The sequence below is a fragment of the Stegostoma tigrinum genome, chromosome 14 (assembly GCF_030684315.1).
Source record: "Stegostoma tigrinum isolate sSteTig4 chromosome 14, sSteTig4.hap1, whole genome shotgun sequence".
NCBI classification, from domain to species: domain Eukaryota; kingdom Metazoa; phylum Chordata; class Chondrichthyes; order Orectolobiformes; family Stegostomatidae; genus Stegostoma; species Stegostoma tigrinum.
Genome location: NC_081367.1, coordinates 63,139,726 through 63,155,779, shown reverse-complemented (window position 1 = coordinate 63,155,779; position 16,054 = coordinate 63,139,726). Strand labels below are relative to the sequence as shown.

At 43.6% G+C, this 16,054-nt stretch overlaps 1 protein-coding gene across 3 annotated transcripts in view; it reads left to right on the top strand.

Annotated features, from left to right (window-relative positions):
* The window catches only part of LOC125457382 (rho guanine nucleotide exchange factor 26-like), a 195,735-nt gene that overhangs the window by 157,028 nt on the left and 22,653 nt on the right, over positions 1–16,054 (top strand). For all 3 annotated transcript variants that reach the window (XR_009446682.1, XM_059651205.1, XM_048541525.2), the window contains exons 13-14: positions 11,031–11,101; positions 14,625–14,729. Coding sequence is in view for 2 of the 3 variants with exons in the window: in XM_059651205.1 (XP_059507188.1) it covers positions 11,031–11,101; positions 14,625–14,729 (176 nt within the window). In the remaining variant the exon portion in view is untranslated. The remainder of the gene's footprint in view (positions 1–11,030; positions 11,102–14,624; positions 14,730–16,054) is intronic.

Here is a 16,054-nt window from a genome sequence, read left to right as displayed (position 1 = left end):
ACCCTTCCGTCCTGTCTTATTCTATCTCACAGACCCGGGTGTAACAGATATGTGCGGTCTGCAAACAAGTTTGGGAGTTGGGGTCCCTGCCTGGGATAATCTGTTCTGTTGCTTTAGGAGCAGACTGTGAGCAGGAGCATAACAATAATGCTGTCTTCGGCAGCCACAAGGCTGCAATTTTTATCATTTCAACAGCACAGGAAATGAGCATTTTGTTGTGGATGTTCCCAGTTTCCTAAGGGCAGCCAGTTGCTGGTTTGGACAGTGAACTTCAAATCCAACAATACCCAACTGTTTGATGCAGAGCAATAGAAATGAAGACTTCCCGTTTAATTTCCTTTCCTAAAGGACAGGGAGACTCATTGACACGTAAGAGAACAACCGTTCATGTTTAACCACTTGTTCAAATGGTTCATTTATGAAGCAATGAAGGATTGAATTCAGACTATGCCCTTAGGGTGAAATTTGGTCTTGTGATATTTGTAATGAAGCTGTGAGCATGTTTGAGTTAAGTTCCCCTTTACTGTAATAGCTTTGTTAAACAGGCCACAGATCAATTGTCCAAGTCTTTATCGCTCATGTCGAGCAGCACAACTGCAGTCCGTTCAAAACTGGCTTTCACTGTAATCTGACTGGTGGCTAATCGAAGAACTATGCTACGCTTAGTACAAATCTGAAGTTTTCTCATTGAGAAACTATCAGTTTGAAAGTGCTTAATGAGTTGTTTTCCAGTAAGAGTGCTCCAAGTATTAACTGATCAGGTCAAAAATAGTTAGCGCTCAAAGAGGTCATTATTGGAGGTCCCTCACATACAAATACTTGCTGAGCAAAGAGACCTTGGAATACAGCTTCATAGTTCCTTGAAAGTGGAGCCACAGGTAGATAGGATAGTAAAGAAGGCATTTAGAATGCTTGCCTTTAGTGGTAAATGCATTGAGTGTAGGAGTTGGGAGGTCATGTTGTGGCTGTACAGGACATTGGTTAAGCCACTCTTGGAATACTGCATGCAATTCCAGTCTCACTGCTATGGAAAGAATGTTGTGAAACTTGAAAGGGTTCCGAAAAGATTTACAAGGATGTTGCTAGGTTGGGAGGGTTGAGCTGTAAAGACAGTCTCAATAGGTTGGGGCTATTTTTCCCGGAGTGTCGGAGGCTGAGGGGTGACCTTATACAAGTTTATAAGATCATGAGAAGCATGGATATGGTGAATAGCGAAGGTCTTTTGTCCAGGGTAGGGGTGTCCAAAACTGGAGGGCATAGATTTAAGATGAGAGAGGAAAGATTTAAAATGGATCTAAGGGGCTACTTTTTCACATGGAGGGTGGTGCATGTATGGAATGAGCTGCCAGAGGAAGGGGTGGAGGATGGTACAGTTACAACATTTAGATGGCATTTGGATGGGTGAGGTTGTAGACCTACTTGCTGAGCCAATGTGTTTGGTTGCAGACTTCTATGAACTTTCTGAGGTACATAAGCTAGAGGTCCCCCTTAGACTCATTGTCTCACTACCAAGGCACACCAGCATATAGACTATCCAAAGAACTACAACAGAAGCTGAAATACTTAGTTGACAACACTCCCCACTCCATCCACTCCTCCCAAGAATTTCTGAACATCATCGGGGAGACCAGAATAGAAGAGAATGATATCCTTCAACATAACCACACTATTAACATCCATAAACATCAACCCAGCCAAAGAGACAATTGCCATACCGCTGGATGAATCAGGAAGGCAGACACTCCATGACACCAACAGCATCAACAAGGACTGCACTGTGAAACTAATGGATCTGTGCCTCACAACCCACTTCACCTTCAATGATTGTATATTTAAATAAATCAGCAGAACACCAATGGGATCCCCGATATCAGGACTGATAGCAGAAGTGATAATGCAAATATTAGAACACACAGTGCACCCGACTATCCAACCCAAACTCTGGGCCCAGCTTTGTGATTATCAAACTCACAAGACTGGAAGAAACCCAATGACACATAAACAACATCCTGACCGGAAAAAAATTCACAAAAGAAGAAGAGAACAATAACTGACTACCCTTCCTAGACGTAATGGTGGAAGAGCAGGGAGTTCCATACCAGCGTATACAGAAAGACCACCCATATGGACCAGATAATTAATTATACCAGCAATCACCCCTGCACACATAAACAGAGCTGCATCAGGATGTTGTTCAAATGGCCCACAACACACTACAGCAACCCGGAACTATGTAAACCAGAACAGGAGCACCTAAACAGAGTTTTTAAAAGGAGCGGACACTCAAAAAGCACAATCTGCTGTTACTTCCCTGACAGACCACAACAAGGGCTGGCACAGTAACGAAGTGGTTAGCACTGCGGCCTCACAGCCCCAGGGACCCGGGTTCAATTCCTGCCTCGGGTGACTGTCTGTGAGGAGTTTGCATTCTCCCCGTGTCTGCGTGGGTTTCTTTCGGGTGCTCTGTTTCCCTCCCACAGTCCAAAGATGTGCAGGCTAGGTGGATTGGCCATGTTAAATTGCCCGTAGTGTTCAGGGGTGTGTGGGTTATAGGGGGATGTGTCCAGGTGGGATGCTTCAAGGAGTGGTGTGGACATGTTGGGCCGAAGGGCCTGTTTCCACACTGTAAGGAATCTAATCTTAAAAAAAAGACACAACACAGCCAGACATGCTAGTCACCTAATCATATATCAGAGATGACCACAAGACCATTCAGACCCTTAGGTATCTCAGACCAATGACCACCCTTCAACAGCTGCCAATGAACCTAAAGGATCCCATACCTACAACCAATAAAACAAATGTAAATATACAAAATACCATGCAGGGATTGCATAAAACTTTACATTGGCCAAGCTGGAAGAAAACTGTCAATAAAGATACATGAATACCAATCAGCCACCAAAAGACATGACCAATTCTCACTGGTCTCAATACACATGGACAAAGAAGGACACAAATTCGACTGGGACAGCACAAGTCAAACAGAGACATGCCAGGGAATTCGTGGAGGTCTGGCATTCCAACCAGAACTCCATCAACAAATGCATTGAACTGGACCCGATACACAAACCACTGAGAAATAGATAGACCCGGCAGTGGCACCAAACACCCCAGCAAACCAAGACGTATAAATAACAAGTGGGTCAGAATACCAACACTTCACTGGAGGCGCACCGACAATGTTACCTAGCAGGCTGACAAATTGTCTGCTATCAAGCACGCTGGCTCAGCGAACAAGTCTACAACCTCATCCACAACCCGAGGTACAAATCTTCTGAAAACGCTTTGAGTAGGAACAGTCTAGAAGGATTTGGGCTAAATGCTGGTAAATGAAACTAGATTAATCTAGGATATCTGGTTGGCATGGAAGAGTTGGACTGAGTTGCTGTACAGCTCTATGACCCTATTTCAGTGTGTGGCCAGATTTTAGAAAATGCCCAGTCTTTGGAGGCAGGTCACCACACACCTCGCAGAGTTAAGGCCTGCAGTTGTTTCCTGCAGCTCCATGTTCATGATAAATAAAAATGAACTTACTTACCTGTTAATTTGGTCTCTAGTGGCCCCTTAGAGTTTATAATTCGGCTTCGTGTTGTGTTATACCTCATGCCTTTAAGAGATATGCTCAGGATACGATGCCTGCATGTGACCTGAGGATGTACTGACACGCAATGCGATTTAAAACATTTACCATGACACTAAGCATGAGACATAACACATTTCTTAACAAAGACCTTTATGCCCACACCATCTCCACCTAGTTTCTGATGAATATTAAAGAGGAGGCCCCAATCTCGTACAGGATTCTTTATTGTCGCATGCTCAGGCAGCTGCCAGGGACACCTGGAAACAGTAAAATAAAACACTAAGGTGACAGCCAAACCAGAGGCAAAAGACCTTACAACGCAGAATTCGTAACCTATTGTACTATTTCCGTCTGTAAGTTCTCATGTAACACAAACAGGCTTCTCCCTGTTTGTCTTGGGTTCTGATGGCGTACTCTTAAACCTAGTTTGTATTTCTCAGTACTAAATGTCAGGCTGACTGGTAAAAGGTGCACCATCTGGTCTGCACTATCCTGCCAGCTGCAGTGGATATCTGCTTCTCTCATTTCTGAATCACGACTCAAAAATCTAGGCTGCAGTTTCCAGCGAAGGATTGAGCGATGAAATCCTGCCCAATCCTGTGGGCTTTCCTGGCAAATGGCCAAGCAGGAGCCAAGTCCATGCAACCTGGGCTAGTCTGGAATCCAGGACCTTGGAGACTAATAAACAGGCTTTGGCAGCTAAGCCAAGGAAAGAATTATTGGCAGGTTAGTTGGTGAAGATTGTTTTTTTCTGCATTTTGATGTTATCGTCTGCTGATTGGAGTTTGATGGGGCAGGTGCCAAGTTACCGGCCTCTTCGTGTCAGCAACTAGCGTCGCCGTGCTCTGAGGAGGAATTGCTACCCTTCACGGCCAAAGCAGTCCACAGAATTACATTGTTCATCACCAGTCATGACTTCTCAGATACTGAGGCAGCCTGCGTCCAAATACAGCAAGACCATAACAATATTCGGCCTTGGGCTGACAAGTGGCAAACCTGTGCCACATAAGCACCAGTTAGTGACCATCACCAGCAAACCAGTTATTGCCCCTTGGCGTTCAGTGGTATGAGTGGTATGACTGGACTCCTTTCTCTATCCACACTACCCCCAACAGCACTGTGGACATTCCCACACACCAAGAACTGCATGGTTCACAAAGGCAACTTACTATGTTTGCAAAGGTGCTAACAGAGTGGTATCTCACGCTGGCCTAACTGGCAAAGCCCACATGAAACTCGCCATTTGGCTCATTGGTCTGTGCCATTATTGAGGAAACCTCCTTCCTTCCTACTTCACCTCACCAAATCATCATATCCCTCTATTCCCCTCTCCCTCATGTACTTACCTTGCTTCCTCTTAAATGATTCCATGTAATCTGCCTCAAGTGATTCTCGCAACAGCAAGTCCCAGATTCTAAACTCTCTCTTGATGAAGAAACGTATTAATGACTCCCTCATATTTATGACTCTAGTTTTGTTCTCATCTCAGAAGTAGAAACATTCGCTCTATCAGACACTTTCATGATCTTTAAGGACCTGTCACCCTCTATCTTTTCTGGTCTGGCCTCTTTCCACATGTTCTTTATAGCTTTGTAATTCGTTAAACCCTCACGTAAATTCTGTGTTTCCGATTGTCTAAATAGAATGGTCTCCGAGGGCAGCAGAATTGTTTCCAAATTGCACAAGCACAGATGTGACCTGACAAGGAATGATTGCTGTATTTCTGTGAGTTTACGCAAGCTCTTGACTCACACCAGCAGAGAGAATGTTGGATGCCTCTCACATATTAGCACTTAGCCAGGGGCTTAGTGTTGTCCGCTTGGAAACCATATGTACTGGATGCCAAAAGTTAAACCCATTTCTTCCTACATATCAAATCATGGAATGCTTTAGCTCAGGCATGGCCCATTTGGCCCATCAAACCAAGCCAGCTCATTGAAAGAGCTATCCAATTAGTCCCACACCCTTGCTCTTCCCTTCATATTCTTTTTTCCATTGCATATTAGCCACTTCCCTTTGGAACATTGCTATTGAATCTACTGCAAACTTCCTTCCAGGCAAAGATACAATGATCCTCATCTCTTGTTCTGATTCATTTGCATATTCACATGAATCTGTGTCTTCTTGCCAGCACTCCTGGCAGTTCAAACACTGAGTTTGTTTTTGGTGAAAGAGGGGGAAATATGGACCCTCAAAGGGTTTAAAATGAATCAGGAAGCAGTCTATGCTTTGAAGGGACGATGTGAAGGGACTGGGCAGAAATGCATCTAAGAATATTGAGGGGAGTGGGAGTGAAAAGCGTGAAGGCATTGTAGAGTAACAGCAGCAATATGGACGTGGACAGAATTGCACATTTGGAAAGCCAAGACAGATAGAATAGCATCTTTCTGCACTGCAGTTGTTCCATGATTCTGTGAGTTTCACCGGTTGGACTTGATCAAAAACCTTCAAAATCCATAAAACCTCATGCGATAGTGAAACTGATGTAATCAATGTGTGGCCTAAAATGTCTTACCAAAAACATAGTATCCTTCTCCTATATTTTACCTCCTATTCTGTTGGTATTTTAGAATCATAAATCTCTACTCTACAGAAAGAGGCCATTCAGCCCATCAAATCAGCACAGCCCCTCTGAAGAGTATCCCACCATATCCTATAACTCTACATTTCTCACAGCTAAACCATCAAACTAGCACATCCCCGGACACTGTGGGATGCTCTAATATTTTAATTTGGCATGGCTAATCCAACCAACCTGCACATCTTCAGACTGTGGGAGGAAACGGGAGCACCCAGTGGAAATCCATGCAGACACAGGGAGAACATGTAACCTCCACACAGGCAGTCATCCAAGGGTGGAATTGAAACCAGGTCCCTGAGGCTGCAGTGCTAACCACAGTGCCACCCTTTAGTTCCAGCTTCTGTGCCAGCTGCAACATAACCAATGTAATAATTGAGCAATCCAACTTATATTACAGTTGAAGTCATTGCCCAGAAAAACAACCTAGTCAGTTGCTGCTCCTCCAATTGATTTTGGGCTCAAAACACTTCAAGGCTTTTGCCGACAAGTCAGCATTAAAATCCAGCATAATATGGACAGATTTGTTAGAAGCAAAGTTTGAAGCCCAGGCCATTTCTTCCCCTCAGATGGATGTTAAAGATTCCAAGGCACTGTCACAAAGAAGGGCAGGTGAAGCTCATCTGAACTCCCCAGAGAGCCTGGGATCTTGCTGTGCTGAAATCGGGCTGCCACATTTGCTGCACGAGTCATCAACGGCTTGGGATGCTCGGGTATCTATATTTACCGTATACTGCAAAAGTGTAAGCTCTTTGTAGGCGAGAGGAGGGAAGGATAGGAGGGTCATGAAATTTAATGCAGATCCCTGGACAAAAGCAACAGGGACTACCTGAAAAGAAGCTTCAGCACAACAGTGCTGTTAGTAATTAATGGAGAGACTGGGAGCGAGGAGATGCAAGATGCGAAAGATTCCTGCAGTTTCCCAGCAAGCACCAAGAACCAAGCCCTTTTCTTTTGATACATACTGTGAAAGAATGTCTCGCAGCAATGAGTATCTCTTGTGGAAATAAATAAATGAATGAAAAATGGCTTGAAGCCCAGAAATGACAGAAGAGTTCAAAATAATTCATTCAGCAATCTTGAATACAATCCCTGGCATCACAGTCTGCTTTCTGTTATTTAGCACTGAACTTTCATGTGATTAAGGCACATGCTAACACAATCAGCTTTCCTTCTTACCTAGCACAAAACAGTAATTGAGACGCTGTCAGAAAATTTTCCTTTGTTTCTGCATTCTTCTGTTGGCACAGTAGAGCACAGGTCTTGGGTCGTGAGCTAACTAATCTAATGTTCCCACGTTGATCTGTATAAAATATACAAGGCCTTCTTGTAAACTGAACTGAAACTGTAGGAGTCCAACATTTCACCCCGTGCCTGTGATACTTTTGTAAAAAAAAGCAGGGAACAACTTGAGAAATGAGTGTCAAATTTCTAACCTGCTGATACAACTTTTAAGTACGATGGCAAATCTTTTTAAAACCTTAGTAAGATCACAGAAACTCTCCCACAAATTTCTACAATGCCATTCACAACGTCAGAGTCTCCCAAAGTGCTTTCTGACGAATTAAGTACTTGTTGAAGTGTAGTCACTTCTGTTGAAACGAAATATGTAGTCAGATTGTGAGAGGGGATGGGGTACAAGGTAATGTTGCCTGGCTAGTAATCCCTTAGGGGACTTAGGTTCAAAAGCAGTGGCAATAAAATCAGGAATTGCGAGCTAGTCTTAATAATAGCAATCATGACAACTATCATCAATTGTCATAAGACCCCACCTCGTTCACTGACACGAAGCTGAGCTACATATGACTGCATGCCCATCGCAATGTCCTGCTGAAATGGCTGAGCAAACTACCCAGTACAAGGAGATTTTCTCAAGGAGTTTGATAGGGTAGACGTTGAAAACTCATTTCCCTTCACGGGAGAGATGGGAACCAGAGGATATCTAGTAAATTGAAGAATTACTCAAAAAAAGTAATTGTCCAGATGATGGCAACAGTGACGCGCCTTGGGATGCTTGAATGTCATGTCAATGAATATATTTGCCATATACCACAGAATGGCATGCAGCCACATGCAGGTCAGCAGGTTTCCTTCGTGTTAGTGAACAGCTGGAGGTTTACAACAATCTATGATATTTGTCATGATTGCCATTAATAAGACTAGCTCCCAATTCCTGATTTTATTGCCACTGCATTTGAACCCAAGCCCCCTAAGGGATTGCTAGAGGACCAAAGTTAAGGGGTATTAATTTAAGATAGATGAGGAGGAATTTGTTCTCTCAGAGAGTTGGTTGTCTTTGGAACTCCTTGCCACAGAGATCTATGGGAGCAGAGTCTTTGTGTATATTTAAAGTTGAGATAGATTCTCAGTAGGGAAATCAAAGGTTATGGGAAAGGGCAGGAAAGTGGTTTTGAGGAGTGTTAGATCAGCCATTATCCTACTAAATGGCAGAGCAGACTCAAGGGGCCAAATTGTCTATCCCATAAAAAGTAGGGACAAGCTATCAAGGCTGGCTTTGCCAGTGATGCCAACATCCCTTGAAAGGATAAAGAAAAGTGAATTCCTGGAAACACTTCTGTGACTGAATAATTTTAGGGATAAATAATAATGCAGTTTACGGATGAGAACTCAGTTTTCCTGAAAACTGGAAGTGTTGTAAATATGGCATTCTGATTTTGTTCTGGGAAACATTCCATGACTGGAATACAAGGCCATTTGGTCCATCATGACGGTGCTATCCATTTGAAAGAGCTATCCGTTAGTCCCAATGCTCCTTTGCTATTTTGCAAAATCCTTACACTTTTTAGTAATTATCCAATTTATTCTGGAAGGTACTACTGAATCTGCTGCCCTGGCTGTTTCAGGCAGAACATTCCAGACTATTATGATTCGTATCCATCTTAGCTATAATGTTCCTAGTTTGAATGGTTAGTTCTGGGTTAGAAGGCTGACACAGGTCACTCAGGATGATCGATGTTACACCAGTATCCCAGCATGAACCCATTGCTTACACGAGCTTTAGAGAGATGATTATCTTATTATAAAGTAATTTCTTTTTGCAAAAATACACTTGCCTCATGAAAAGTCTTTACCAACATTCACTGGTACTAAAGCAGTGCTGTACAGTCTTTGGACATCAAGAAAGTACAAATATTGAAGTTTGAACTTCCTGTAGTTGCAAGAATCAAAGGCAATTCTTAACCATACAGGACACTATTTACATACATTGAGGCAACACGAGGGTCTGATAACTGAACAGACCCTTAACATAGGTCAGCAAAGACCTCATACAGTGGTCTTTCCTCACTGCACTTTGACAGAAGCTACTCCAAGCTTCCACACATTCCTGTGCACGTAATCCTAGAACTTGGAATGTGCCAGGTGTAACACCCCTTTGAGGTCAGCTCTTTGCTCTGGAAGACCAACAAGTGTCAAGCAGGCCAAAGAGAGTCTTTCACCATAGGGATGGAACTGCAGACACTGTTGGTGTTTATCTCAGTGTGGATCCCAGGGAACAGACTGTAGGGCACAGAGTCTTGCATCAGGGTGCTACTTGGACGAACCTCAACAAAAACCACTGTAACTTTCCAGTAATTTCTGACTTTGTCTCTGAATCACTAGCCTGGAGAAAGATGCAGTAGGTCTAGCAGCAAATGTGGAGAGAAAGCAGAGTTGATGTTTTGGGTCCAGTGACTCTTCTTCAGAACCTTCTTGACTCAACTTTCTCGAGTTCTGAAGAAGGGTCACTGGACCTGAAACAAATGCTGTCAGACCTGCTGAGCTTTTCCAGTAATTTTTGATTTCCGGTATCAGCAGTTCTTTAGTTAATTTTGTTTACTAACTCAGGAACTCAGGCAGCTACTGTAGGCACAAATCGCACAACCAAAATGTGAATTCAGTTAGTAATTCAGGAATTGGAAATTAGTTTCAGGCATGGCGACTGGCACAAAAGGGTCCTAAATAAAACTTTAGTTCACTTATATTTTTTCTGAATTTTCTGAAGAAGGGTCCAGACCCTAAATGTCAGCTTTCCTGCTCCTCTGATGCTGCCTGGCCTGCTGTGTTCCTCCAGCTCTACGCCTTGTTACCTCAGACTCCAGCATCGGCAGTTCCTACTATCTCTTTAGTTCGCTAATGCCCTTTTGGAAAAACATCTTTCACCTGATCTGGCCTATATGTGACTCAAGATCCCACAGCAGTGTGAGACTGACTCTCAGCTGCCTTTGGGGTTTATTCAGGTACAGCAAATACTGGCCTAGCCAGCAATGTCCACATCTAAAGAAAGAATAAATGGAGAGCAAGGAAGGATTGTAGGAAAGAGGGTAAAGGCTGATCACACACAAAGTATTGCACATAGGGTCAGTGCAATGTGCTTAGCAGGTTTGGCAGGTGTTTCCATAGAATCCCTACAGTGTGGAAACAGGCCATTTGGTCCATTAACCTGCTGAATAGCATCCTACCCCAGACCCATCCCCCTACCCTATTGCTGTAACCCTGCATCTCCCATGGCTAACACACCTAACCTACACACCCCTGGACACTATGGGTAATTTAGCCCGGCCAGTCCATCTAACTTGTGGGAGAAAACCGGAGCACCCGATGGAAACTCATACAGACACTTGAGGGTAGAATCAAACCTGGGTCCCTGGCGCTGTGAGGCAGCAGTGCTAACCGCTGAACCACCGCGCTGCCCTCTCAGTCAGGTCTGTATAAGCAAGTGTAAACTTTGCACTGTTGTTTTACATAGTATTCTCTGACAATGTCAAAAGAGTTTGCACGGACTGGATAAAGGCTGCAAACTGAAGCAACTGAAAGGTCAATTGAGGAGGAGTGACATTTTATTTCTTTTTGTTGGTTCTTGTGCAGGAGCGACCGAGCGCGTTGGTTCACAGCCTTGGGGCAAAAGGGCGCTGAAAGACAACGCCCAGACAGGACAAGTAAGTGTGTGGGCAGGAGCATTGGCCGAGGGTTCGGGGGGAGGGGAGGGGAGGGGACAGCTGCAGGGGATAAAGGAGAATTGATTGCAGCCAAGGAGACCGCAATTCCTGCTCATGTACTGCCACCAGCTGGACATCAGGAAGTAGTGCAGCCTCTGCATTTCTATCAGGCTCACAATGAACTGTACTGCTGGGGCCTGTCAGAGTCGCCTTTTATTCAACAGGAACAACTGCAATCAGAGAGCGAACCAGAAGGGCAATCCTGGAGCTCTTCAAACAGGCAAAACACAAAAACAGGCCAGTCAGGTCTGTGCCGATGTTTACGCTGCCCCTGAACAACCTACTCCCGTTTCAGTTTGGATTTCTCCAATGTCCTCCTGGTTTGACAGTAGTTCATCATTGTGCCACTCACACCTCTTCTAGATATATCCTGTGTTCCCATCACTGCCTCTTTTACCTCACACTAGTGTTTCATTTGTCATTTCTGCCTTGCATCCTTTCATAATTCTTGTTTTTTGCTTCTAATCTAACATCTCATCTCCAGATCCTCCACTTTTTTCAAAACCCATACAATCCCTAAATTTACTCACGTCTGATGTATTTAGTGCCCCTCATTATATACTGAGGTTACATCTTTGTGGCTCCTCAGTTTACCTTGCTTGATCATAAGGCCATAAGATATAGGAGCAGAATTAGGCCATTCAGCCCATCAAGTCTGCCCTACCGTTCAAAAAAAAGGCCAATATTTTACTGAACCCCATTTTCCCATATTCTCCTGTAAGCCAACTTTTAACAATCAAGAACCCATCTATCTTTATCCTAAATGCACTCAATGAGTTTGCCTCCACAGTCCTCTGCAGTATTGAGTTCCACAGATTAATCATCCTCTGGTTGAAGAAATATGACCTCATATCAGTTCTAAAGGGTTGTCCTTTCACTCTGACACTGTGCACTTGGGTCTTAGTCTGTGCTACTAATGGAAACATCTCCACATCCACTCAATCCAGGCCTCTCAGTATTCTGTAAGTTTCAATCACATCCCCTGTCATTCATCTAACCTCCGAGTACAGACCCAGAGTCCTCAACTGTTCCTTATATGGCAAGTCCTTCACCCCCAGGATCATTCTTGTGAACCTCTTCTGGACCTCCTTGGATGCCAGTATATCCTTCTTTAGATATGGCATCCAACAGTGCTCCAAATGCAGTCTGACCAGAGCCATACACATCCCTGCACTCGTATTCTAGTCCACTTGCATGGCAACATTGCATTTGCCTTCCTAGCCACCAACAGAACCTGCATGGTAACCAGCCCATGGTGTTACTGAGGTTTCAGAGCTGCTGATGGTGGAGGGAGGCGACCAGAAAGCCACCAGGCAGGTCTTGCGGCTGCCACATCCAGGCTTCACACCTCTTTTTTTGATCCAACATCAGCATTTGAAAGCCAGAGGTAATCTTCACTGTGTTAACTATTGCTCTCTCCACTGAGGCAGGGGTACTTCCAGCAAATTTATGATCCTTTTTCTTTCAAAAATCCAGCACCTGTCATGTCTTGTTTAAAGAAAAGCAGTTTCTTCTGAATTTTAAATTACTTTTATTCACAACTGTTTTTTGGTGATCTTTCATGGGACTTGAGTTTCATTGGCTCGGCCTGTTGACGATCCGTCTCCAATTGCCCTGGTGCTGATGGAAGTGAGCTGTTTCTTGCAGTGCATGCGGTAAATCGTTACAGCCATAGTGCTTTTAGAAGGACAGTTCCAGCACTTTCACACAAAAAATAATAAAGGGACAGCAATACAGTTCCAATCAGGGTGTTGCGTGGCTTGAGGGATACTGCAGTTGATGATATTCCCATGCTTCTGCTGCCCTTATCCATCTACATGGTTGAGCTCTGGGTCTGGGGAGATTACGTCAAAGAGACCTTGGTGAGGTGCTGCATTGCATCTTACAGATGGTTGCTCAGTACTGCTGTTGTGCATCAGTGTGGAAAGGAGTGAATTGTAAAAAGGGGTACCAATGGAGTAGGCTGTTTGTTCTGGAGTGTAGTTGGGGTTGCACGCATCCAGCCATGTGGGGAGTATTCCCTCGCAGTCCTGATTGATGATGAGGGATGGGCTTGGGGATATTATTTTTACTGGCCCTATTTTGGCCCCTCTGACAAGTAGCAACACCTCTTTACTTACCTCATCAAACCTATTTGTAAATATTTAGGAACTCTTAATAGGTAAAACTTCAGCCTTCTCCTTGTGACAGAAATGAGCTCCAGTCTGTTTTGTCCTCCTCCATGCTCACAGTTTGAATATTACTCTTGTACTTTTTTTTTAATTGTAATGCCTCAATATAATGCAAGTTTATTAGCTTAAATTGCTTAATCTATTTAGATTGGAATTAATTATTAGTTTATACTATGTCAAAATACTGGAACTAATTACTAGCTTAAACTATTTCTTTTAAATGTTGTAATTGTACCAACCTCCTGCATTTCTGCTGGCAGCTCATTCCATACACACACCACCCTCTGCATGAAAATGTTTGCCCCTTAGGCCCTTTTTATATCTTTCCCGTTTTACCTTTAACCTATGCCCTCTAGTTTTGGACTCTTTCACCCCAAGGAAAATACCTCGGCTATTTATCCTATTCATGCCCTCATGATTTTATAAACCTCTGGATGGGTTTACGAATAGTAAGGGTTTAGAGGGATATGGGCCAAATGCTGGCAGATGAAGCTAGATTTATATAGCATATCTGGTTGGCATGGACAAGTTGGACCAAAAGGGTCTCTTTACGTGCTGTATATCTTTATGAATCCACCCGGAAATTGTCAAACAACTGAGCCTCCCATCCTTTTGCCTATTGGGGACCACTCAACAAAGACTGGGAGCTCGGTCTCAATTTCAACAGCATCAGTGGTTTAACCAGTCTGATAATGAAACCCAAAGAAGTCCCCAATATCAATAGTATACTGATTTGATGTTATGTGTTGAATTGCCCCCTTCCAAGTAATATTCCTCTGTACATGATCAAAAGCAAGTCTAGATATTTCTGGGAAATTGCCTGTTCTCACGCCTGGGCCGTATTGTTGAAAAACAGCCTGTTCTGCTCTCCAGCAAATGCTTAATGCTATGTCCAATTAACACTGAGTGATCTGGTTTGGAGGTGCCATTTTTGGTATCAGTCACTGCACTTTCCCTTACCCTTTCTTATTTCTCTTCATAGTCATTCTATGTCTCGATCTCTAGTGTCAAAATCATTTCTCACCTGCAGCATTGATCTCTGCCTTTGCGATCAAAGCTCCACTGGTCCCTCTCCTTTCTGTCTGCCCTTGCTAAACAAAATCAGAATTGCTTTGCAATATGTAATCTTTTTTGTGGGCTAATGAAGTATCAAGTTTAACACAGCCTCTTTTCTTTTGAACTCTGACCAGATTCTGTTTCTTCCAAACTGCGGCACAATCACTGAGCATTCGAAGGGTTAAACAGTTGGCCGTTTCTATGGTCCCTGACCCTGTTCTTTCTCTTCCTGACAGCCTTGACCCAGGTGGAGATCACCAGAACATACCCAGCCAAACAGCCTGATGAGCTATCCCTCCAGGTAGCTGACGTGGTCCTGCTGTATCAGACCATAGAGGATGGTGAGTTTGCTTACAGATTGATGAAGGTGATCGGACAGGGCAGATAATGCCTTTCTGGAGGAGGGGAGTGAGGCATATGGGTGGGTTTGGAGTTCCTCACTTTCTGCCATTTGGTATCTTTAACAAATAAAGTGTAGTTGCCTTGGCGATGCTATTGCTCAAGATTGAGACTTCTTATCAAAACACTTCATCTTGCACTCATCGGAACAGACATGAGAATGCAAAATGTAAAAGCACCAGGAGGTTTATCCTGCACCGTTTTCTCATCCGAATTGTTAATCCCTATGAAATTTGGCATCCTCATGTCTATCCTGATAAGTTTTGATAGCATTTCTGTTATCAGCAATTGTAAAATATACCAATGGGCTTTGCAGGATGTTTATCAAGCAAATGTCCACACTAACCAGCAGAAGAATAGGTCCAAAATCTTTGTCAATGAAGTAGGCTTTAACAAGCATCCTAGCCACATGAAATTGACCCAGCTGTAGATCATTCAGCACATTAAGCCTGCTCCACCAAACACTACAAACAGAGCTGGTCTTCAGCCTCCACTTCAATTTCCAATCCGTGCCCCATAATCCTTGGTTCACTGGGAGACCAATGCTTCTTAAAGGAGATGACAGACTGCAGATGATCCGGAGAGGTTTATGACCCCAGCTATGAGGATACTTGGCGTGTAGGGTCTTTATTCTGCTCTAGCTTGATCAACCATAATCATTAAAAAATGGAATGAACGAAGGGTGAGAAAGTAAGTGACACAATTCTCAGGTCATTTAAAAAAATGCCAACATTTGTTTTCATACAAATTTGACCAAAACAAGTGCAAGCAATAATGACTAAACACCTATACTGAACAGGAAAGAAAATGATTCTAAATCACAATCACAGATACATCACCTGCTCAATCTTCTAGTTTTCTGTTTGAGGATTTACTGCAAATTCTTGCATACGTGAACACCATTCCCACAAGCAGTGCAATATTGGTAGCTTTAATTAAGCAAGATACATTCAGATCATGAGGAACAGTCAGTTAACGCAGTTGGTAGAGCATGAGACTCAGAGCACACAGGGAGATACTAGAAATTCAGTGTGACAGACCTTTGCAATGTTTCATGCCGTTACACGTCTGGTTTCACGGTGAGTAGACAATGACACATACCCAATGGATTGCAGCTGGTCAGTCATCCTTTGCAGTACTTGAACCAGGTTCTCTTGTGCCACTTTAGCCTGGACAGAGGTGGCAGCAGTGAGGAGGGCCTTGTAATGCAACACCTGGGAAAGAAAGCATCTCTTCTCTCTCAGGCAGCCAGCAGCAGAACATCTGG